The sequence below is a fragment of the Bos taurus genome, chromosome 6 (assembly GCF_002263795.3).
Source record: "Bos taurus isolate L1 Dominette 01449 registration number 42190680 breed Hereford chromosome 6, ARS-UCD2.0, whole genome shotgun sequence".
Classification (NCBI taxonomy): Eukaryota; Metazoa; Chordata; class Mammalia; order Artiodactyla; family Bovidae; genus Bos; species Bos taurus.
In genome coordinates, this window is record NC_037333.1 from 114,505,270 (window position 1) to 114,528,876 (window position 23,607).

Consider the following 23,607-nt stretch of genomic DNA (forward strand, 5'->3'; position numbering starts at 1 on the left):
CTGCCTTGACCTCTGTGGATGTGACAAGATGGTGTGCCAGTCTGGGTCGTGCTCCCATGTAGGCTGGTCCTTTCTGACCAACTCCCTCTGAATGCCCACGTCAGGTTACTTAGGGCATTGACGAGAGAGCAAAGGAGTCCCAGGCCCTGGCCAGCTCACAGGCTGAGGAGGGGAGATAGGGCAGAAGAATCAGTGATTCCTGAGCATAGGGCGACGCCTGCCCGGACAGAGCCTGAGCCGGGGCCAGCGGGGGTGGCGTCTTCAGTCCAGGGGAACTGCTGACCGCTTCCTGCAGGCGCTTCCCCCCCGGCCTGGGGGGGCCACCAGCCTGTTTGGTCCCGATATCCTTGTTTTGCAAAGAGTGGTTCCTGAAATCACGGGGCCTGGAGGTCTGCTCGGCTTTGATGGGGGCTGGTCTCAGCCGCTCAGGCCAGAAACTACAAACACAGACAAGGCCCGTTGGGCACACACACGGGCCCTTTCAGCCCTTTCGGTGGGCCCAGCGGCAGCCAGGTGCCAGGCTCCAGGACAACTCCAGGCTTCTCGCCCCATCCCGGGCTCTGACCTCAGGCTTGGGCGTGCAGGGGAACCTGCCAGAAAGGGCATCTCAGGAGAACTGCCGGGGAGACCCGGGTGGGGCTCAGGAATGCGCGGGCCTCAGAAGGCGTGTCACAGGTGCACCTTACCGATGGGGAAGCAGAGGCTTGGAAAGACGACGGGAATGCTGGGTCCACTCCCTCCCGCGACCCTGGGTGACGGGCTTTCTCTTCCCAAGCCTTAGTTTCCCCATTTGTAAGTTGTAAGCCCAGGGGACTTACTGGACCTGTCTTTATTGGAAGCATTCTTTGCTTTTTTTTTTTTTCAGCTGCACCGTGTGGTGTGTGGGACCCTAGTTCCCTGACCAGGGATCAAACCCAGGCCCCCTGCATTGGGAGCATAGAGTCAACCACTGGACACCCGGGGAAGTCCCAGGAGCTTTCTTAAGGGCTGGTTCTTGGTGATCTTTGATAGTTCAACAGTTCCATCCTAACCAGAGTGGGGAGAGAGGCAGGACGCCGCGCCGGGGACTGTCCTGAGCCAGCATCCAGCATAGAGGGTCTTCAGCCGTCTGGTCATGGCTTCACCCGCTCCCCAGTGAGGCCCTTGCTCTCCTAACAGTGAACATTACACATCCTGGTTCCGGGCAGGCATCCGGGTAGAGGGGGTGGGGGGTGGGGTGCCTTTGTGCTGACTCCTTCCTGCATCAGCGGGGTGGTCCTGCGATGCTTTTCCAGGAATCCCCACCCCACCCCTTCTCTAGAGCAGGGCCCACAGCCAGGGCCAAGTCCCGCCCCAGATTTGCGAATAAGGTTTTCTTGGTGCACGGCTAGGCCCTCTCATTTTCTATCACCCAAGTCTGCTCTGGGGCTATAACAGCTTGACGGCCCGAGAAACCAAAACTAGTTACTCTCCGGCTCTTTACAGAAGGCGGCTGCCGCCCCTTGCTCTGGGGTCACTTGTGTGCTTCCTTCTCCTGCCCAGGCTGCTGGAGTGAACCAGCAGGGAGTAGTAATGTCCTCCCACCCCACACCCGCCCCCTCCCCTGGGGGCCTCTGCATTCCCGGGATTCTCTGTTTACTTATGGCCTGTTGTAGATTAACCCTCAGCCCCCGCCCCCGACCCGGACATCTGCAGTCCTTGGAAGTGGCCGTGGGAGACTTGACAAGCTGCATACCTGGATCAGGCCAGGCACATGTACTCTTCTGACTGGCCCCATTCCACAGGAGGACCTTTATACCCTCTCTTTGCCTAGTCCCTTTTCCTCCAAATTCAGCCGAGGAGCCTCCGCCTCCAGGAAGCCTTCCTGGATTTCTCCCCCCTCTTCTTCCTCTTCTAGCCTCCTCTCTGTGGCTGCACAGACGGCACGACACCACCCCAGTCTCCTTCCAAGTCTGTAACCCCGACTTGTCTGAGCCCCCTCGTGTGTGGGGACCTGAAGGCGCAACTGGGGTGATGGAGCCAAGATGGCTGGTGGCAGGGGTGGCTCTGAATTCTGAAGAATAGAGCAGTCAACCAGGGGGAGTGGGGGATCCATGGAGAGGCTGGACCACATGCTCTCTGGGCTGTCCAGGGGGCCCCAGCTGTGCCTGGGGGGTTGGGCTGGGTCACCCCTCCAGGCTTGAGACTGTGCTGACAGTTCCACACAGTCCCAGGGGACTGAAAATGTTCTGAGATGGCGTGACGGAATTAGAAATTGCTTTTTGTCCTTGTAGGACCGCAACTGTTGCTACTTGCCCCACGACTAAAAAAGATAAGCGGAGGGTAGAGGGTGGCTGGGGCTTCCCAGGTGGCCCAAGTGGTAGAGAACCCATCTGCAAATGCAGGAGACTGTCAGAGACTCTGGTTGGATCCCTGGGTTGGGAAGATCCCCTGGAGAAGGGAATGGCAACCCACTCCAGTATTCTTGCCTGGAGAATCCCATGGATGGAGGAGCCTGGCAGGCTACAGTCCATGGGGTCGCAAGGAGTCGGACACCACTGAGCTACGTGGCACGCAGCACGCGCAGAGGGCAGGGCACCCCTCAGCCCCTGGCCCCTGGCTCAGGATTAGAGCCCAGGCCGATGTCTGTGGTCCAGGGCTCAGGCGGGAGCCGTCCTGGGGCTCGTCAGGAACTTCTGCCCACGATGGCAGAGGAGAGTCCAGGCAGGCTAAAGTGGGCAGGGGTCACTCAGACCCTCAGAGATGGTTAAAGAGATGCTGCAGCTGGGTCACCAGGGAGCAGGTGTAAGCATTCCAACAGGACGTTCTTGGGAGCTCTTCCTCTGACTGTGTGTGAGTCCCATGCCTTAGGGAGTCGGGGGTCCGCCTCGGCTCCCCTGGAGGCCTTGGCATTGTCCTGGGCCCTGTGTGGTCCAGGGCAGGTCCCGCGTCTCTCAAGTCCATTTGCCGCTCAGTCCAGTGGGATCGTGGCAGTACACTGGGGTGGCCACAAGCCATAGGGCTAGTATTTTTTAAGCGAAGGATAACTGCACAGTGATGGTAAATCCCTGCGAGGGCCAGAGTTGCTGACCTCGGAGGGCGCTCGGAGATCCCCAAGCCCAACTCGCCCATCAGAAGGGGGGGAGCTGAGGCCCAGGGGGTGACAGGCTCCCTCAGAGGGACCCGAAGGCGGGGCTGGGCTGGGGTTGAGACCAGCCTCTCACATGCAAGGCTGTGTGGGGCTGCCCTATGGGGCCGCCTCCAGGAGGGACCCCTTACTTGAAAGACCCCCACCTGAAAGGCTCACGTTCTTCCTCTGGAAGTCTATTCGGGTGCAGTTGCAGACTTGGGGTGCACTCTGTGAAGTTGGGGTGCCATATGCAGAGTTGGTGTATTCTTGCAGAGTTGAGTTACATTCTGAGAAATTGGAGTACAACATGTAGAATTAGGGTGTGCTGTGCAGGGTTGGGGTGCCCTGTGTGGAGTGGAAGAACGCTGGGCACAGTGGGGGAGGCTCATGGAAAGCCCCCGGCCTTGAGCCAAGAGCACAGCTGCAGAGGCGAACAGGATGCGGGTCTGGGGCCGCCGTGGGGCACAATGGCCAGGAGAGGAAGCCAGTCCAGACCCTTTTATGGATGTGGAGCCGTCGGGGGCCTCTTTCAACACAGTTTCCAGAAAAACAGAGCGGGAAGGAGCAAGCAGCTTGCGTTTCGCATAGCATGGGGTTCTGGAGGGCTGGGTGGGGAACCGGGGAGCCCAGCTTCACAGACAGAGGCTGAGAGGAGCGGGATGGGGGTGCGCCCAGGACACACCGTGGCTTAGAGAACGGAGGGTGCAGGGCCCAAGCCTAGCTCCTCTCCTCAGCCCCTGAGGGCCCACGGAGCCCAGGGCCAGCCCAGGCCAGGGGCCAGTGGAGACGGGGACTTCCTGACACCCTGATCCTTCCCCGCTGCCTGGGGAGCCTGGTCCCCTGCTCTCTGCCTTGCAGCAGCCCCTGGAGAGACTTGGGTACTGGGATTTGTCAGATGCAGAGACACCTGTGTACAGCTGACACCTGTGGAAGGATTCTTGCCTCTAGACTAACCCTCGTGACAGCTCAGAGCTAGACCAGACAGTCAGATCCCACCCGGGCCTCCCTGCCGGCCCTTGAGCAGCACAGCCACTCCGGCCTTCCAGGTGGCATCGGTGAACGTGGTGGCCTGCCACGGCGGTGCCTGCAGAGCTCGGACCCTGAGGGGCAGCCTGGCTGGAGACAATGAGCCTGGAGCTCTGCCCTGTGGGGGAGGAGGGGCAGTCAAGGCCGGGGACAGATGATGGGGACAAAGGCGTATCCAGAGGTCCCCGTGCAGGGCAGAGTGGGCATGGATGGAGGAGGCAGGCCCGCCCAGGAGAGCCGTCCCAGCGAGTGCAAGGAAAGCCCAACTTCTCCAGGGCTGAGACCACTGCAGCAGGTACCTTGCAAGGAGGTGGGCTGGGGGGGCATCACCGTGCCAGGCCCATGAAGGGGAGGCAGGCGGGCTGGGGGGGTCGACAGGCCGGTGTCATGAGGAAGAGGGCAGGTGAGGAGGGCCTTCAGGACGTGATGGGGCCCGAGGGGTGGGCAGGAGAGCGGGGTCTTGGAAGACTGCAGGTTGCTGAGGTCAGGCAGCCCGCAGGGAGAGCACTGTGGTCAGGCAGGCGGGTGCTCCAAACACTAACTCATGTCCCCGGCCTGTTCCCCACTCCCGTGCGCGTCTAGCACTCTGGGCAGGAGGGCAGCCTCTGTAGGTACATCCATCAGAACCTCTGAACACGCCCTTGTTTGGAAAAAGGGTCTTGATGTGATCGATCTGTGTAAGGATCTCAAAGTGAGATCCACCCGGATGACTTGCAGGGCCCCGGAGACAGTGCGGAGCGTCCTTCCAAGTGGGAGCAAGGGAGACACACAGGGAGAGGCCGCGTGATGGTAGAGGCAGAGGGTGGGGTGACGTGACCACAGGCCCAGGACAGTCTGGAGACACAGGAGCTGGGGGAGGCGGGAAGGGAACTCCCCGGAGCCAGAGGGAGCCTGGCCCTGCCGGCACCTTGACTGACTGCGGCCCCAGAGCTGCGAGAGAATAAACCTCTGCCGTTTTAAGAAGCCCGGTCTGGGGTACTTTGTCACAGCATTCCCTGGACGCTCACATCGCAACCGTCACGACTAGAAAGATTGCTGTTCCTGCCCCACGGAGAGGGCAGGAGAGGGGAGGAGAGAGGTCGGCAGGGCTCCGACAGGCCATGCTCCCTGGGGGAAGGCGAGCTGCTGGGGGGACAGCTGCCCCCTCTGCTCTGGAGCCTCCTGGTCCCCAGGGCCCACGGTTGATGTGAAACCCTCCCCTGCTATTCCACCTGGCGTCAGGGGGGACCGTGAAAATGGCCCCCTGGAGCCTCTGCCTCCAGGCTCGGGGTCACCGAGCATGTCGGCGGTGTGTGGCCTGGGCCCGGGCTGGGCTGGGGGTGTGAGGGGCCGGAGCACGGGGCCCAGGCCTGCTGGGGTCCCCCCAGTGGCCAGCACTGCCCGTTGAGGGGTGAGGCTTCACAGTGGCCCTCGGCAGGGACCTTTCCAGCGTGAGGCGGCCACACACCCATGGTGTCTCCGGCTGTGCCCCTCACGCTTGAGCTCTGGCCCACTGGGGAGGGGAGGTTGTGACTTTGGGGTGACCATGCGTAACGCCAGGAGTTGATTGGATAAAGGTGGACGGCGTGGGAGGGGGGCAACCAGAAACAGCCCGCTTTGGGCTCAGAGCGGATCTCAGCCTGAATGAGACTGCCCCCAAGGAGCGAGTGTCTGGGGACAGGTGTGGTTGTCACCTTGGGGCCCCTTCTAGTGACAGAGGCCAGGGATGTTGCCCAGACCCCAGGACAAAGAGCGAGCGCCCCGAACACCAGCAGTGCCGGGGTTAGGCACCGTGCTCAGGGGATTGCAGTGTCCGTCAGGCCTGGTTCCCCACTCACCCTCTAGTTGTCACCAGCCTTGGACACGGCATCTCCTGAGCCTCAGTTTCCCTGTCTGTGAAATGGGCACATTAGCACTTAACTTAGATATTGTTCCTGGTCAGAAAGCCAAACCATGCCTCTCCCAAGCTTGGGGTGGAGAAGGTGGCCTCCTGGGTTTGAGCTGGGGCCAGCAACCGGAGCCTACCCCCTGCCTCTGTGAGCCGATGGGAGGGTAGGGCCGGGGCTGACCCCAGTTCAGTTCTTGCTGTTTGTCGGACAGCCAGGCAACCTAGCCCTGCCCCCCGAGCTCAAACCCCTGCTCTCAAACCCAGTTGGGCCTGCAGCTGGTGAGAAGACCAGGAAGGAAGGAGAGCTTGTAAGCAGACCCCCAGCCCTCCCCAGGATGTGTTCCCATTGATTGTGTCACCGGGTGGGGCAGCAGTGGGGAGAAACCATGTGTCTGTCTGTGTACACATGTGTGAACACATGGGTGCACGTGTATCTGTGCATGCATGTGCACACATATGTATTGCACACGTGTGCATGTATGTGTGCCCATCTGTGCGCACACATGTGCACGAATGTCTGTGTGCAAGTGTGTGCACCTGTGTGTGTGCACATGTGTGTGAACATGTGCATGTACGAGTATGCATTTGTGTGTGCGTGCACGTGTACACCAATGTTTGTGTATAAGTGTGTGCACGTGTGTGCATGTAAATGTGTGCATGTAAATGTGTGCACGTGTGTGTGTGCACAGTAAGTGGAAAAGGAAGAGAGAGCAAGGCTGAGGTTGGCGGGGCAGCTGTCCGACTTCCCCAATCCTGCCAGCAGAGGCGGGAGCCTCGGTGGCCCCTGACTTCCACCTCCGAGCCTGGGCACCAGGCAACGGGCAAGCCGGTCAGGGCCTGGAGCTGGCCCAGGCCAGAGCTAATGATCAACCAGCCCTGGGAGGCGGCGCAGCAGCTCAGGCCTGCCTCTCGCCGGGCCCAGACGCAGAGAGGAAGTGGGGCAGGAAGCAGGGGGCGGTGGCGGCCGCTGTGCAGTCCAACGGGCTGTGGGCGGCGGAGACGGCCTGCGGGGCCCGCCAGCGAGGAGCCAGGAGCGGCCATCTGGTGCCCGCTGTCCTACAGAGCGGGGCACAGGTACGGGGCTCTGGACGGGCAGGTGAGGGCAGACGAGCAGGCATTGTCCACAGACCTGGGTCTTGCCACAGGTGGATCTGAGCCACCTCTTGCTTTTCACTTTCTTGGAGAGTTTTCTGAGCTTTCAGGATTGGGAGGGAACAGAACTGGTGTCTGGAGAGCCCAGAAGGCCGTGGGCGCTGGCTGGTGGAGCTCCGGGAGGGCCCCGTGCCCGCCGACAGCTATTTTTCCAGTAATGATGTCGGTTTTGCAAAAGCACCGCCGGTCTGAGATCTCACCTGACCCCACCTCCCCTTGGCCACCCAAACACCCATCCCGAGGGTCTGGCCAGGACACAGGAGTTGTGTTGCCAGCAAGCAGGGTTCCAGGCCCAGGGGGCCTCAAGTGGGCCCCCACCCTGGGTTGGCGCCACCTCTGGCAGACACCATAAGTACCAGACCAGGGTGGCACTGCAGCTGTGACCTGGCCACTCTGAGGTCACCGCCCTGGGCCTCCTCTCCATCAACCAATGGGATGGGTGACTTAACTGGAAACCCCGGCCGGACAGCTCTAGGGAGACCCTGACCCAGGCCCTTTAGTGCCAGGGGCTTCCCTGGTGGCTCAGACAGTAAAGAATCTGCCTGCAATGCGGGAGACCTGGGTTCGATCCCTGGGTGGGGAAGAGACCCTGGAGCCCAGCATGGCAACCCACTCCAGTATTCTTGCCTGGAGAATCCCTGTGGACAGAGGAGCCTGGTGGGCTACAGTCTGTGGGGTCACAAAGAGTCGGACACGACTAAGCGACTAAGCACCTGGCCTGGGCATGTGGTCCTGGCACATCACGGAGACCCTCTCCCCACCTGCAGTGACCCCTCTGGGGGCCCCAAGCCCCGTCTGGTTTCACACAGATGACAGATTGGGGAGTGACACCGGGAGGAGTTAGTGCTGCTGATCACTTGGGTGTGACTCCCCCAGCGGGGGTGGGGGGCTGTGGCTGAACTCATGGGTGGAGGCAGTGTGGGGGCCAGAGGCACGGTGTGCCCAGGTTCAGGGTGGGTGTGAAGGGCTGGACTTGGACCCACCTGGGTTCAAATCCCACCAGCACCCCCCGCCCCCCATCCCAGGCCGGTCTGAGTCAGCATAGCTGCTCATGGAGCCTCGATGGCCCCTCTGTGAAATGGGCCCATCACACTCCCCCGGGCGTCACGAGGACAGAGTGAGGATACTCAGTTGTGCAGGGTGGTGGCTCCCGACAGCGACGCCGCTTCCTGTGTCGGGTCCCCAGCCAGTATTTACGCCTGAGGTCACTTACTCCTCCTCCCGAAACGCCCGCTTCCCAGGAGAGAAGGGAAGCACAGGGGCCCGGGGCGACGGCTGGCCTGGAGCTGCTGTATGAAGGGCCACAAGCGGGGGCTTCTAACGCTAGGAGTTCATTCTCCCCTGGTTCTGGAGGCCGGAAATCTGAAGCCCCGGGGTGGGCAGAGGGCCCTGGTGGAGGGTCCTTCGGCTCCTGGAGGCTGCAGGCATCTCTGGGCTCGTGGGCACGTCACCCTGCTCTCTGCCACCATCCTCACCCAGGGCCCGCTGTGTCTGTGTTCCTCCTCTTCTTACAAAGACCCTACACGGAGGGCCCTCCAGCCCAGTGTGATCGCATCTTATTATTACTATTATTTTTAGTATTTATTATTTGGCTGCCTCAGGTCCCAGCTGTGGCTCTCTAGCATCTTCAGTTGCGGTCTTCAGACTCAGTTGCGGCATGTGGGATCCGGTCCCTGAGCAGGGAGAGATCCAGCCCGAGCCCCCTGCACTGGGAGTGCGAGGTCTTAGCCACCGGGCCAGCAGGGACATCCCCAGTGACCGCATCTTAACTTCACCCCGTGTCCGAATAAGGCCACCAAATCTGAGGTCACTGGTGGGCGTGAATGTGGGGGGGCGCTGGTCACCTTCTGTACTGAGGTCCCCAGACAACCCTGAACAGATGCTTCCTGGGGAGGTGGGCGAGGTCTGCGTGGTCCTCGAGGCTTTTGTTCAGGACGGGTTCAGATGCAGTCGGGAACATGGGCAGCCTTGCCGGCTGAGCAGTGCTATTTTAGGACCCTCCCTGGGGAGACAGAGCACACTTCCTCCTGCGGGCCATGACTAGGAACCCCAGGCTTACAACTGTCAGCGGCAGGCCCCTTGCTGAGCAGGTGGGAAGTCCCCTGAGCCCCAGAGCCTTCCCTGTTCTCGGAAAACTGTCCCTGAGCTGCTGCGGGCAGGCCCGTGCGCCTGGGATGCAAGCGCCGGTGGGCTGCTCCTGACTTCTCGGTGGACAGGAGGGCAGGGGCTGGGGAAGAGAGATGCCCTGGATGTGGGCTGTGTGAGCCAGATGCCTGGCAGCAGAGTGGAGGGCAAGGCCCCCCAGGTGGAGGCTAGACAGACTCCACAAACAGGACCCGAGCAGGACGATGGATCCACATGCCCTCCCGAGATGCTGCAGGACAGCAGAGGAGGGCGGATGGTGGCCTGGTCCCCACCACCCTGTGGCCAGGGGACCTCAAGGAGAGGTGTGGGCTTGCTGTGTGCAGAGTCAGGAGGGGAGGGTGACAGGGGCCGGCTAGGCTAGGGGTAGGGGCGGGCATCAGATGGACGGCACTGCCTCCTGAAAGAGGCTGGAGGTCTTCGTGTGTGACGGGGTAGGGGGAGACGGCCCCCGGGAGCAGGAAATGGGGACACAAGGCAGAGGAGCTTGAAACGACGCTGGTCACTGACCCAAGGTGGCTGGAGAGCTCTGCAACAAGGCTGCGTCCCAGAACCCGAGGGGCCACGCAGCTGCGCCCGCTGGACAAGGGGCCGCCTCCAGGCTGCCCCCTCCTCCCTGGGGCTGCCTACAAGGGTGCCAGCATCCCTGGGTGCCCCTTGGCCTGGCCCCTGGCCTTTAGAGGTGGTTGGGGGCTGGGGACCAGGTCACAGCCAGACAGCCCCCTACGCCCTGCTTTTCTCTACAGCTCAGAGGCAGACAAAGGGGGACCAGGGTAATGCCTGCCTGAAACATGGCCTTTCCTACTCTTGTGTTAAATCCATGAGAGGAGTGAAGCTGCTTCTGGAGAAAAGGAATCAGAGCAAGCTTGGGATGAGCTGAAGCAGGCCTCCCCAGCCCGGGAGCTCTCTCGTCTTGTGTAGGGGAATAGAGGGTCTAGGGGGCAGCTGGCCTGGCGAAACCCCTGTGGGCCAAGGCACCCCCTTGATGCTCCAAGACCCCCCAGGATGTGAGCCAGGTTCCCTGAGTTGCCGTCAGAAGGGTGCCCACAAGGGTCATACCCAGAGGCTTTGGGGACCACTGGTGAAAGGGTGTTGGGGATGGTCTGGGAGTGTTGGGTGTAGGCAGTGGTCCTGCAGGAGCCCCCTCCTCAGATCCCTGAGGGCCAGCGAGCAGGGTGGTCAGGGCAGCTCTGAGCTCATGCCCCCGTGCGTCGGGTCCATGAGGATGGACTGACGTAGGGTCTTCTTCCTCTGGGATCGAGGGTTCAGAGCCCCAGTTGCTGCTCAGCAGCTGCACGGCTGCGTGGCCTTCAAGAGGTGCCCACCACTGCCCTGCTCCACACTGGCCTGTTGGGGTGGCCCGCAGCTCTGCTGGCCTGCCTCCATGGACGGCCGACACTCCATGCCCTCCCATTCTCTGCACGGCTCCCCGTCACTCACGGGTCCTGCTTCCCCCAGGCCTTCTCAATGGTCAGATTCCCTTCCCTCCACTTGTGGGGTCAGCAGACTCTCTCCCCCACTCCCAGAATGTGCCCCATGGAACCAACACTGCCACATTTGTGTCCAGACCCCCCCCCCATTCGAGCAGGCCTGGGTCACCTTCCTTTGTGCCCCTCGCCTCTGCCTGGCACAGAGCTGGCCACAGGGCAGGGGTCAGCAGGGTCTGTTGAAAAACAACCAAAGGCTTTCAAGTGTGGGGTTCGACCTCCCCCGCCCACCCTGCAGGCGGAGCTGACGCTGAAGACGCCTGGGCCCAGCCTACTGCAGGGGGTGAGTTCAGGGTCAAGGCCGGTTCTCGGGAGACAGCAGCAGTGCCCAGGGAGGAGTGGGCCTGCAGGCACCGCCTGCCCCCTGCCCACTCCCCCAGAAGGGTGGGACGGTCCTCAGCTCACGCCGAATGTCTCCAAGGCTCCGGGGGTAGCATCCCGTGAGAACCCTCACCTGGTGGGGGGAGCTTGTGGGTTTGGTGTGAGCGCCTCTGTTTGCCTTTTAAAGACAAGGATGTGGGCACTGACGGGATACGTGTGGGGGTGAGTGAGAGAGTGTTAATGTGAGAGTGTTTATGTGTATGTGTGTGTGCGCATGTGTGTGCACACGTGTGTGCATGTGTGCCGGTATGTACGTGTCTCTGTGTACACGTGTGTGCGCACGTGTGTGCGCACATGTGTGTATGCATGCATGTGGGTGTGGGTCCGTGTGCATGCGTGTGCACGCGCATGTGTGTGTAGGGAGTGAGTTGCCCACCCCTTCAAGCCCACCCCAGTCCCCCATCTGTAGAGGAGGGCAATGTACTCTCCCCACTGGGAACCTGGCCAAGAAGCCTGGTGCATACAGGTGGTGACAAATTCTTGCATGCCCTCTTGGAGCCTGCAGACAATGTCCGATGTCCCAGAACAGTCTGAGGCCCGCAATTCTGAGAATAGTCTGCGCTGGATCTAACGGAGGTCAGCCCCCCGATCTTGTTGACAATCCGAGGCGGTAAATGAACCCAAGGCCCCTCACAGTTCCCACCTCCAGCGTCTCCTCCTCTGTCCTTTCTGCCCAAACTCAGGAATGGACCTTTCAAGGAATGAAACGCAGTCCTCTCGCTTAAAGCGCTCTGCTGGCTCCTCTTTGCATTTATGGAGAGTTCAGTGCCCTGGGCGCCGCCCCCCGCCCCGCCCCGGAATCTGGAACTGCCCAGGCCCCATGTCCTGTGCCCCAGGCTCCCCCAGCCCCTGTGGCGACCTGGTGACACTGCTGTCAGCCTCCTCGTCTCCCTCCCGTCCTCTGCTGCAGGGCCCCAGGTGAAGCTGGGAGGCCGGCCGGGGGCTCCTGGGGCCCCGCCCCGGTGGGCCCGTCTGGGCTCTGAGTCCCACGCTGCTGGCCTGGCATTCTCTGGGTCTCCGGGGGCGGGGCCCGCCCCAGCACCTACCCCAAGGTGGAGGGTCTGGGGGAGTCCAGGCTGCTCTTCAGTTGGCAGTGTCGCCCCAGGAAGGGTCTCAGAAGTGTGCTCTCCCGTCTCTGCGCGTCCTGCTCTGTGCACAGACTTCCTGCTGCCCTGCTCGGGGTTTGGGATGGAGCTCCCCCCTGCCCGTCATCAGAGAGCAGCAGACTCCACAAGAAGACGGGCTCCTTGCCTGGGGCTCCTGGCCTTGCTCTCGTCCACCCTGCACAGGGCTGAGCAGGGCCGCTCCTCCTTCCCTCGTTCCCGAGGCAGAAGCTGAGGGGGCGTGGCTGCCCCGCATCCCTGCGGCTGCATCAGGGTGGGGGCCGTCTGCCTCTCCTTCCCAGGCCTGGAAGCGGCTCCGTGTCCTTCTCTGTCCTCAGATTTGTGACAAAAGCCCTGACCTGTGCAGACCCTCACTTATCTTTTTTTTCCCCTCAAATTTTATTTTTATGTATGTTTAAATATTTACTTCACCGCTCCGAGTCTTGGCTGCAGCGTATCTTTCAGTTATAGCATGTAAACTCTAAGTTGCGGCCTGCGGCATCTCGTTTCCTGACCAGGGATTGAACCTGAGCCTCCTGCACTGGGAGAGTGGAGTCTTAGCCACTTCCCTAGTGGGAAGTCACCCTCTCCCAATGACCCACTGCCTGGGGAAGGCCCCAGGGCGCCCGGCGCGGGAGCAGTCTCTAGTTCCTCCCTGGCCATTTCCTCCTTCCCTGCCTTCTGCTGCCCGCTGCCTCCTGTCTTGGGGACAGCCTTGGACCCGGCCCATTTCCTGAGTTCCTTCCAGGGGCTCTGCTGGGTGCAGGCCTCTTTTACTGGTAGACCCCCCAAGCCTTGGGATTAGTGATAAGGAGCAGCAGGAACCCCTGGAAACCAAGGCTGGAGTCACAGCGCCGCTGAGCCCCATAGGAAGCGTGCCATCTCCCGGGGTGGCGGTCTGTCCATCCCAGCCCTCGCCGGGTAGGAGGCGCCGCGGAGCCCCATGGGAAGCGTGCCATCTCCCGGGGTGGCGGTCTGCCCATCCCAGCCCTCGCTGGGGAGGAGGCATGGTGGGCTAACCCCTAGACCCCTGGGTCCTGGAGGGTCCCAAGAGCACAGCTGTTCTGTCCCCTGTTTCCACATGTTCGTTGTCATGTCCCTGTCCGGGCACTCGTGGGAAGGTTCTAAGCAGCCTCTACCCACCAGGTTCTGAGCTGTTTCCTCGGGTCTGTGATGGGCAAGAACGGGCACCCCACTGCCCACAGGGCCCTCTAGCTGGAAACAGATGTAGGCTCGCACCCCCGATGGAGTCTGCTCTGGGTGACACTGTGCTGTTCGGGGAGGAGGCCCTGCCCGGGGAGGTGCTTGGGAGCCCGCCAGGCAAGGCAGAGGGCCGCTCGCCTCTTGTGCCCTAACTCGTGGGCAGCATCCACGCTGATCCCGGCCGCCCAGAGAGGCCAGGACTGCTGCTGATCCCTGCCCTCTGCTCTCCCCACAGAGGTCAGCCTGGCATGCTGAGCCCTTGGCAGTGAGGCCGCCATCAGCCATGGAGGGCCCAGAGGAGCCAGCCCCCAGGGGCAATGGGCCCGCGGGGCCCTGGGGGGGCAGTGGCGACCATGGAGTCCGGGAAGTGGCCAAGAGCACGTCCGTCAGCTGGGAGCGACCACGGCCCGAGGAGGCCAAGGCCACCGTCCGAGGGGGTGAGTGCACCGTGCGGGTCCACCCCCCACCCACCCTGGGACGGAGCCGGGCGTCCGCGCCGTCAGCGCCCGCGTTGATGGAGAGTGTCTCTGAGGGATGCAGGCCCACCTCGCGCTTCTCCAGGGTCACGTCAGCGATAAACTGGCGCGACAGGGGGACAGGGGTTGGAGATTCCAGGGACACAGCCCCGCATGAGGTCACAGCTCTCGTACGACTTTGCTTTCCCACCGTCCTGCTCTGTCCTTGGCTGTGAACCCCCGGGGTTACTCAGGGTGGGGTGTCCCTCCTTCCCTCCCAGGGGGCAGACCCAGCCCAGGGTGGGGGGTGGCAAGGAGCAGTGTCTGGGCCAGGCCTTGGGCAGGATTACTTCCTGGAAGGAGAGGAAGCGGGCTGAGACGAGGAGAGAGGCGCCTCTGACTCCCACCCGACCGGCCCGGGTGCGCAAGAGGGGCTTGGACTCAGGCTGGGCTGCCGCTGGACTGCCCTGGTTCCCATCCTGATTGCCCCTGGACCGCTGCTGGACGCAGGCCTCAGTGTCCCCACTTGGAAACCTGAGGGGTGGCCTAGGGGGTCTGCAGGGCCCCTGTCTCTAGAACTGGAGGAGGGAAGGGAAGGACAGGGAGGAAGGCCCCGAGCCAGGGGCAGCCTGTCCCCCGTCCTTCCCCCATCTTCCCGTCGTCAGATCCTCACCTCCACCCCGGTCACCTGCTTAAGTCGCCCACAGAGGCTCTACGGCTTGGCACTCAGCAGGTGCCCAGTGAGTATCTGACGAATGATCGATGCTTTGGGAGAATGGCAACAAAACCGCATGCTTGGCAGCAGGCCCAGAGCCTGACGCTGTGCGTGCTTGGTGACTGGAGGTGTTTTCACTCCTGTTCTCTTGGTTCTTCGGGGTGTAAATGGGGATAGCAAGGGGGCTGGCCATCGAGGGTGCTGACTCCTGTGGTCAGACACCTGCCTGGCCCAGAAGAGGGGCTCCAAGAAGTGGTGGGGGCCTGGCCCTGGGATCTCATGGGATCGTGGCCCCGCCCAGAGCTCGATGGCATGAGACAGAGGGGCTAGGTCCTGGCGGAAACACGTGGGCCATTCCAGCCTTCTGCAAGGCAGCCCAGCGCCCGAGGGGCTGTGAGTCCTAGAGCACGGGATTTCTGCTGTCCGGCGCTGTGACCGAGCCAGGGGCATTCTGACCACAAGCCCGGTGTTTCCTGCCCCTGCAGCCCCACAGCACAGCTGGCATCCGCCAGCACCAGGATGGTCTAGGAGCCCCCGCAGCGGGACCAGGGAGCCCCCCACAGTCTTCCCAGGCTCCCCAGCCCCAAGCAGCCAAGGGGCCAGTGGGCTCTCACCATGTCTACCCAGACCCCTTACCTTTTTCAGCTTCTTTTGCAAATGGGCAACAAATTTACAAGAAAACAATACAAAGAATTCTCACTTAGCCCACCCAGGGGGTTTTCCCTGGTGGCCCGGTGGTTAAGAATCCACCTGCCAATATAGGAGATGCGGGTTCGATGCCTGGGTCTGGAAGATCTCCTAGAGGAGGAATTTACAACTCACTCCGGTATTCTCGCCTGAGAAATCCATGGACAGAGAAGCCCAGGGGGTTACAGGCCGTGGGGTCACAAAGAGTCAGACGTGACTGAGTATCTGAGCACGTGCACACACCCCGCCTAGACCCCTCGGATGTTAACATTGCGTTCTCTCTCTCTGCACTCAGGCAGGTGTTATGTTTTTCCAGGACGGTCTTGGGGTCCACTGCAGACATGACTCCCCTCCTCCCCCATTGCTTGGTGTCTTTCCTAAAACCAGCACCTGCTCGTGCAGCCTCACAGTGAGATGATTCCAAACTCACTTTTCTGGCTTAGACAACCTGAAAACAGGCCTTGCTGCAATCCAGCCATCTGTCCCGTAACCTCCTTCCCACCAAACAAAACCCTGGTCAGGCTTTGCGTTCTGTGGCCGTGTGTGCCTGGAGCTTCTTAACCTGGCGGCTGGTACTTTGAAGATTCCAGGCGGTCCTGTAGAAGCTGCCGCAGTGTGGAGATGGGTGATCCTTCAGGTCGGCAGGCTGGGGCTTCGGGCAGAAATGCCCAGTACCTTCGGTCCGTCTCAATGTCCGTGGGTCTGGGCCCTGGTGATGCTCACATCTCACGTCGCTCACTTGATTAAGGGGATGTTTGACCGTGTAAACACCTCTGTCAGAGTCATCCGTCTTCCCTCTTGTCATTAGGAGCCTGTGGGAACTTTGTGACTATTCTGTCCCCCTCCGAACTCGCCTATGTTAGTCGCTCAGTCGTTTCCGACTCTGTGCGACCCCATGGACTGTAGCCTGCCAGGTCCACGGTCCATGCGATTCTCCAGGCAAGAATCCTGGAGTGGGTTGCCATTCCCTTCTCCAGGGGATCTTCCTGATCCAAAAATCAAACCCAGGTCTCCTGCACTGCAAGCCTTGTCTGAGCCACCAGGGAAGCCATGAAAACGGTTGCTCAATGCTGACTTTCTAATGCTGCATTTTTCTATATTCTTTCTAATTGACCTTCACTGAAGCGAAAAACTGTCCCCTCTCCCCGGTTGCTCAACTTACTTATTTTAGCATGGACAGGCTTTATTTTATTCTCTGGACTCTATCGGTTGCTGTCCTTAGTTATTTTGTTGTTCAAATGGCCCCTGATTTGGTCTTGTGACACGTCTCCAACATCCTGTGGGCACCACCTGCTTTCTGGGGCCCTAGGACGCTCACGTCTCATCTCTGGTCTCCCTGCCCCAGCCCTGGAATCGGCCATGCCTCAGGGAGCCCGGGCTCAGTGGGAGGATGGAGTCTGAAGCCGAGATCAGACTGCCATGTGCTTATTTGGACTCGACAGGCATTTCTGAGCCCCTGTTCTGGAGACCCAGAGAAAGCAAGGACCGGAAATGGGCTCGGACCACACAGGCCTGGGGCTGGTGGACGCAGGTGGAGAGAGAGCAGGAACCAGCCAGTCATGTTGCCTGGTCCAAGGTCAATGGGCAGCACCCCAGCACTGAGCAGGGACACCCCTGGGGTGATGAGGAGGCCGCACCAAGGTTCCACAACCCCTCTCAGACCCACAGGTGTCTCTGGATCAGATGACCCTCCATCTGAAGGTTCCGGTCACTCATCCCATTTTACAGATGAGGAATATGTGCAGGGCAGGGATGGGGGCTCTAGCCAAGATGCAAGCTGGGAGCTGGCCTCGAGTCTGGGGGCTGGAGTCCAGGGACCTCCAGCAGAGGACTGACCTCACAAGGCCGAGAGGACCCTTGGCCCCCCAGCTAGTGGCTGGTGGAGCTGGATGAGGGTGCAACCCCGTCTGCCCAGACCCTGCGCTCCCCCAGGATGTCACCTCCCCTCTGTGGTCAGGAGGATAGAGGCCCCCAGAGAAGTCTTATTGGAGAAGGAAATGGCAACCCACTCCAGTATTCTTGCTTGGAAAATTCCATGGACAGAGGAGCCTGGCAGGCTACAATCCACTGGGTCGCAAAGAGTCAGACAAGACTGAGCAACTAAACACAGCAAAGAAGACCTACGACCAACCCAGACAGCGTATTAAAAAGCAGAGACGTCGCTTTGCTGACTAAAGTCCACACAGTTGAAGCTGTTTTTCTAGTAGTCATGTATGGATGTGAGAGTTTGACCCTAAAGAAGGCTGAAGTGAAGTGAAAGTTGCTCAGTCATGTCTGACTCTTTGCAACCCCGTGGACTATACAGTCCATGGAATTCTCCAGGCCAGAATTACTAGAGTGGGTAGTCTTTCCTTTCTCCAGGGATCTTCCCAACCCAGGGATCGAACCCAGGTCTCCCACATTGCAGGCGGATTCTTTACCAGCTGAGCCACAAGGGAAAGAAGGCTGAGCACTGAAGAATTGATGCTTTTAAACTGTGGCGCTGGAGAAGACTCTTGAGAGTGCCTTTGACTGCAAGGAGATCAAACCAGTCCATCCTAAAGGAAATCAACCCTGAGTATTCATTGGAAGGACTGATGCTGAATCTCTAATACTTTAGCCACCTGATGCAAAGAGCCCACTTATTGGAAAAGACCCTGATGCTGAGAAAGATTGAAGGCAGGAGAAGAGTGCAACAGAGGACGAGAGGGTTGGACGGCGTCATCGACACAATGGGCATGAGTTTGAGCAAGCTCTGGGAGATGGTGATGGACGGGGAGGCCTGGCGTGCTGCCGTCCATGGGGCCACAGAGAGTCAGACACGACTGAGCGACTGAGCAACAAACAGCGCTGATGTCCGCATCCTCCCCCCACAACCTGCACCCGCATGCTGCCTCCTGTGGCAAAGAGGGTTCGCAGAGGGGCTGAGAGCTCCGGAGACGGGAGGTTACCCTGGGGTGGGACTCAAAGAGAGACTGACGGTGCTGGCGCTGCTGGCTCTGGAGACGGAGGAGGGGCCAAAAGCCAAGGGAAGCGGTGCCTCTAGAAGCGGGGGCAGCAGGGAGACAGACGCTCCACCCGGGGCCTCCGAAAGGAACCGCGGCTGCCCACACCGTGTTTGGCTCCAGGGAGACCCTTCTCAGAGCCCAGATAACACTGTGCAGTTTCCAGAAGCCGCTCGGGTGGGGTGCTTTGTTACTGCACAAAAGGAAGCCCACAGCCTCCTCCCGACCCTGCTGGCCTCTGTGACCGTGGGGGAAGGGTGTGAACGCTGCCTTCCGGAAACACCCGGGGCTGGGGCTGTCTGTTCTCACCTCAATCACAAGCCTCTGCTCTGCCACTGACGCTGCTCTAGCCTCTGGTGTCTCTCAGCAGGCTGCTGGGCCCTCCCCTGGCCAGATGGGGTCCTGCCCTACAGGTAGGCATCCCCACGCAGCAGGTTAAGTCCGTGCCAGGTTCACGAATGTGGGATCACTGGGCGTCCCCAGCCTGGACCGTTCTGTGGACTCCTGGCTCAAGAATGTCTAACGGAGGCTTCTCTAATGTGGCTGCCGGACGCCTGCCTTAAGATCACTGTGGGGGTGGGTCAGGGCTGTTGTTCAGTCACTCAGTGGTGTTCAACTCTTTGTGATCCCATGGACTGCAGCACACCAGGCTTCCCTGTCCATCAGTCTCCCGGGTGGGGGCAGGGCATGTTAAAGGCAGACGCTCAGGTCCTGGGACAGTTCTGACGCTGGAAGGTTGGGGTAGGGCCCGGGACTCTGCATTTTCCCTGGGGGACAGAAGGCTGGGGTGCGCCCGCACTTGGAAAGGCCTTCTCTGGACTGTTTGCATCTGCCCGAAGAGGAGGACTCGCCGGTAGCTCAGACAGTAACGAAATCTGCCCGCAATGTGGGAGACCTGGGTTCGATCCTGGGTTGGGAAGATCCCTTGGAGAAGGAAATGGCAACCCACTCCAGTATTCTTGCCTGGAGAATCCCATGGACAGAGGAGCCTTGGTGGGCTACCATCCATGGGGTCTCAAAGAGTCAGACACGACTGAGCGGCTAACACACACACACACACACACACACACACACACACATAAAAGAGGAGGCGGGGTCACCCTGGAGGCGGGAAGGGAGTCCCAAGGAGGGGCACCCTGGGGGCATGGTGAAGGGGAGGGCCCCCGGAGAGGCATCCCGGCTTCCAGGACAGAATGGCGGGACTTCCGCAGGAGCTGATGCTGGGAGGTGGTCCTGCCTGGAGGGGGGGCGGTAACGAGTCCTTTATCCTGAGACCCTGCCCCAGAGTACTAGCTGTGGGGGCAGGGGGCACAGAGACCCCAGGGTAACTGGGGGCTCACCTCTGCCTCGATGGTCACCTGTCATCCAGCCTTTCAGGTGGTCAGTGCTCGCTGTGGCCACTCGGGATGACCAGGGCTATTGAGCCACGGGGCAGGCTATCATGGGAAAGTGCAGCCCTACCCTCTTCTGGGAGTAGGTGGGTCGCCGCTGAGACTTGGTTGAGAAAAGCTGGCTGGCTTCCTGCTGGGGGAGGGGCCTGATTCCAGATCCCAGAGTCTCCTGCTGGGGGTGTGGGGGGGTCTGGAAATTTCCAAGGCAGGTGCAAGGCTTAGTCCAAGGGCTCTTCCCTCCACCACCTCTCTCCCCTCTCCTCCCTCCCCTTATCTCCCCAGCTTTGGAGCCTTGGGGGGACTGGGTAGCGGTGGGCAGGGGCCATTTGAGCCGAGATGGGGTCCTACAGCAGCCAGCCGGGCGGGCGTTGGTCTGGGAGAGTGCCTCAGGGGAAGGTATGGAGAATGCAAAGGCCCTGGGGTGGGGTGGGTGGCGTGGGGTTAGGGGGGATGCCTGGACGTCTCTTGCCTGGAGAATCCCAAGGAGGGGGGGGCCTGGTGGGCTGCCGTCTATGGGGTCGCACAGAGTCGGACACGACTGAAGCGACTTAGCAGTAGCAGCTGGATGTCTCACAGCAGCAGAGAGAAGACCCCAGGCTGACAGTGGGTGGGAGAATGGCAGGTGGCTCCAGGCTGTGCCTGAGAAGATGGAAAGGATTTGCATTTTATTCTTCCTGAAATGGAAAACCACTACTGCTGTGCTGTCTAATACAGTAGCCGGGTGCGGGCACGCTTAAACTGAACATCAGTTCAGTTCAGTTCAGTCGCTCAGTCGTGTCCGACTCTTTGCGACCCCATGGACCATAGCACGCCAGGCCTCCCTGTCCATCACCAACACCTGCAGTTTATTCAGACTCATGTCCATCGAGTCGGTGATGCCATCCAACCATCTCATCCTCTGTCATCCCCTTCTCCTGCCTTCAATCTTTCCCAGCATCAGGGTCTTTTCCAATGAGTCGGTTCTTTACATCAGGTGGCCAAGGTGTTGGAGCTTCAGCTTCAGCATCAGTCCTTCCAATGAATATTCAGGACTGATTTCCTTTAGGATAGACTGGTTGGATCTCCTTGCAGTCCAAGGGACTCTGGAGTCTTCTCCTACACCACAGTTTAAAAGCATCAGTTCTTCGGTGCTCAGCTTCCTTTATAGTCCAACTCTCACATCCATACATGACTACTGGAAAAACCATAGTCTTCACTAGATGGACTTTTGTTGGCAAAGTAATGTCTCTGCTTTTTAATAATAAATAAAAGGAAGACTCCGGTTCCTTGATGACACTGTCCACATTTCAAGAGCTCAGGGGCCCGTGTGGCTGGTGGCCGCTGTGGGACACTATAGAGAGTAGGCATGACCATTGCTGTAGAAATTTCTAGGGGCTGGCACTGCCCAGGGGGCTGACAGCCAGGGTGTGCCATAAGCCAGACGTGGTCATGAGGGGACCCTCTGGCTTCTGCGGACCAGAGGACCGTCTGGAGCAAGGGCCAGGGCCCAGACACTGCCCCGGCAGACCGAAGGGGCAGGGCCATGGTGGGTGCGTGTGCCGGGTTCAGCCTGGCTTTGCAGGTGGATCCGTGGGGCTGGCTGCTGGGCTGACGTGGGGGGTGATGGAGACAGGTGTTGCTGGTCCGAGCAGGGCTGGGACTACGGCCCTTCTGGAGCTGGTGAAGAAAGGATGAGGTGGGGGCCAGAGGGTGCTGGTGGGGTGTTTCCCAGAGGTCAGGTGCCCCCTTGGAGCTCGGGCTGGGGAGAGATCGGGGCTGGAGGTCACGGTGACTTGGGGGCCATTTGCTGAAGGCCAGACAGATGCTGTCCTGCCCTGGGGCAATGACACAGTCCACTTCCTCCCGTCTGTGTACATTGTGGGCAGCACGTGACTCATTTACAAGGAAAGGAACTGGCCTCACGGGAAACAGGCCGCCTGCGAAGTTTCCCCAGGCGGTACACGTGGGGTGTGAAGCCGGCTCCCCCGGTTTGCGGCGGGGGCTGGCGGGGGCAGGGGAGCACCCCACGGCACTCCGCCCACCTTGATCTGCCCCGCGCTTCCAGATCTGACCTTGCAGCTGCTGGCGGTGAGGCGGAAGAGCGGGCTGCCCGACCCCAACCTGCAACAGGCCCTGCGGGGCCAGCTCCGCCTGCTGGAGAACGAGAGCTGCGAGGTGGCCCGCACCCTCGGGGTGAGTCTGGCTCCTGGGGTCCTGGGTGGGGGAAGGGGCGTGGGATCCACACTTGCGAACGGGGAGGAGGAGGACAGCTTGGAGAAGAAGGCGGTGGGCCTAGGAGGTCCGGAGACTTCGGGCTGAGAGGCCCGTTCCTCACTCTCACGTGGTGGTCGGGACACAGGACGAAGAAAGGCCCTTCAAAGCGGGAGAGGGTGGTCATGCAGGCGGCTGGACACAGGGGCAGCACCTGCTGGGGTCCCCCCAGCCCCAGTTTCTGCACCCACACAGAGACCCGGGCTGGAAGGCTGGACCCGGGCTGGAGTCCTGCATCTGCCTGGACTTGCTCAGAAGGAGCCTGGCTCAGCCTCAGCTTCTCTGGGACTCAGTTTTCCGAGTCTGACCGTGCACTCAGCCCGGCCCGGCCTTGGCTGACGCCCCCTGGCCTCTGTGAATGCAGCCTCCTCAGCCACTTACTGGGATGCTTAGAAGTATGACCCCACGGAGCTGCCGTGAGGGTCAGCGGACGGCAAGCAGGGTGCCCCCAGCACGGTGCTCGACAGCGGGGGGTGGGGGTGATACCCCTGGGATGCCAGGGCTCGGTGGCTGTTTAAGGGCGGGGCCTCATCTCTGAACCCCAGTGGAGACGAGAATAGCGCCGCCTCTCCCCTGGGCAGCGCCAGCGGGTGCTGTTTGCCTTTCTGTGTCTGTCCGGGGTCTTCACTGGGGCCGCAGGCTTCTCTAGCTGTGTTTGTGTGCCCACGGCTGGCAGGCTTCGTTACCCTGCGGCATGTGGGATCTTGGTTCCCCAACCAGAAATCTAACCCATGCTCCCTGATTCTCGGCTGGTGCTACTTTGAAGGTCCCGGCACCACCAGGAGGGTTCATGGGACAGTTGTCAGGAGAGGGGACACTGGGTTTAGGATTGGAGCCGGAGTTGCTGCTGTGGGAGGGGACGGGAGGCGAGGCTGGGGCTGTGCAGAGCTGAGCGGAGGAGACCCTGGTGTCATTGGTGTGCAGGGCGTGAGGCAGGCCCTTGAGTCACGGAGGGGGCATGGAGGCTGCCAGCTCTGGGAAGGCTCGGCATGGCACTGGGGAGCCACAGCTGGTCTGAGAGCAGGAGAGGAGCAGCTTGGCTTTAAAGGAGCCAGCTGTGCTTCCCCGCCCCCCCGCCCCCCACCCCGATCCCTGCCAAGGTCACTCCCGTGAAACATGTCTGCTGATGGGCAGACCCCCCCATCCCTGCCAAGGTCACTCCCGTGAAACGTTCCTGCGGATGGGCAGACCCCCCAAAGCCTCCGGGACTGGTCTCACGTCTGTGTCTTCCCTGGAAGGAGCTGTCGGCCAGGCTGCTGTCCATCCACAGTGACCAGGATCGGCTGGTGGTGACGTTTAAGACGTTTGAAGAAATCTGGAAGTTTTCCACCTACCACGCTCTCGGTAAAGCAGTGACCCTCCCAGAAAGGGTTCTGGGGACCCCGGCACGCAATAAGCCCTTTATGTTCCCAGTTGGGCCTTAAGACTAGGTGCATTCATGACAGCTCTCCACGGTCACCTGTCCTTGGTGAGGATCGATGCGATGGGCAGGGCTGAGCGTGGCTTCCAGGGCAGCCGAGCTCTCCCTAGTTGAGCACAGAGAGGAAAGCCGCGCCAGCCTCAGCCCGTGTGCCTTCTTTCCAAAACTTCTCCTGTTCAAAGCAAGGCTTTGACTGGCTAGGCACCTCTCCTTGGGAAGCTTGCTGCTCCATCCCCCCTGAGGGCTGAGAAGTGAG

The 23,607-nt window shown here is 60.8% G+C and overlaps 1 protein-coding gene across 6 annotated transcripts in view; it reads left to right on the forward strand.

Annotated features, from left to right (window-relative positions):
* Positions 1-23,607, forward strand: part of SH3TC1 (SH3 domain and tetratricopeptide repeats 1) — a 62,164-nt gene that overhangs the window by 15,338 nt on the left and 23,219 nt on the right. For 2 of the 6 annotated variants that reach the window (XM_059887830.1, XM_059887831.1), the window contains exons 1-4: positions 6,572-7,077; positions 13,685-13,886; positions 21,726-21,853; positions 23,170-23,275. In XM_059887830.1, the coding sequence (XP_059743813.1) occupies positions 6,631-7,077; positions 13,685-13,886; positions 21,726-21,853; positions 23,170-23,275 (883 nt within the window). In that variant the 5' untranslated portion in view covers positions 6,572-6,630. Of the gene's footprint in view, positions 1-6,570; positions 7,078-13,684; positions 13,887-21,725; positions 21,854-23,169; positions 23,276-23,607 lie in introns of those variants that run through there. The other 4 variants (XR_009494996.1, XM_005208356.5, XM_059887832.1 and 1 more) reach the window with 4 other exon arrangements.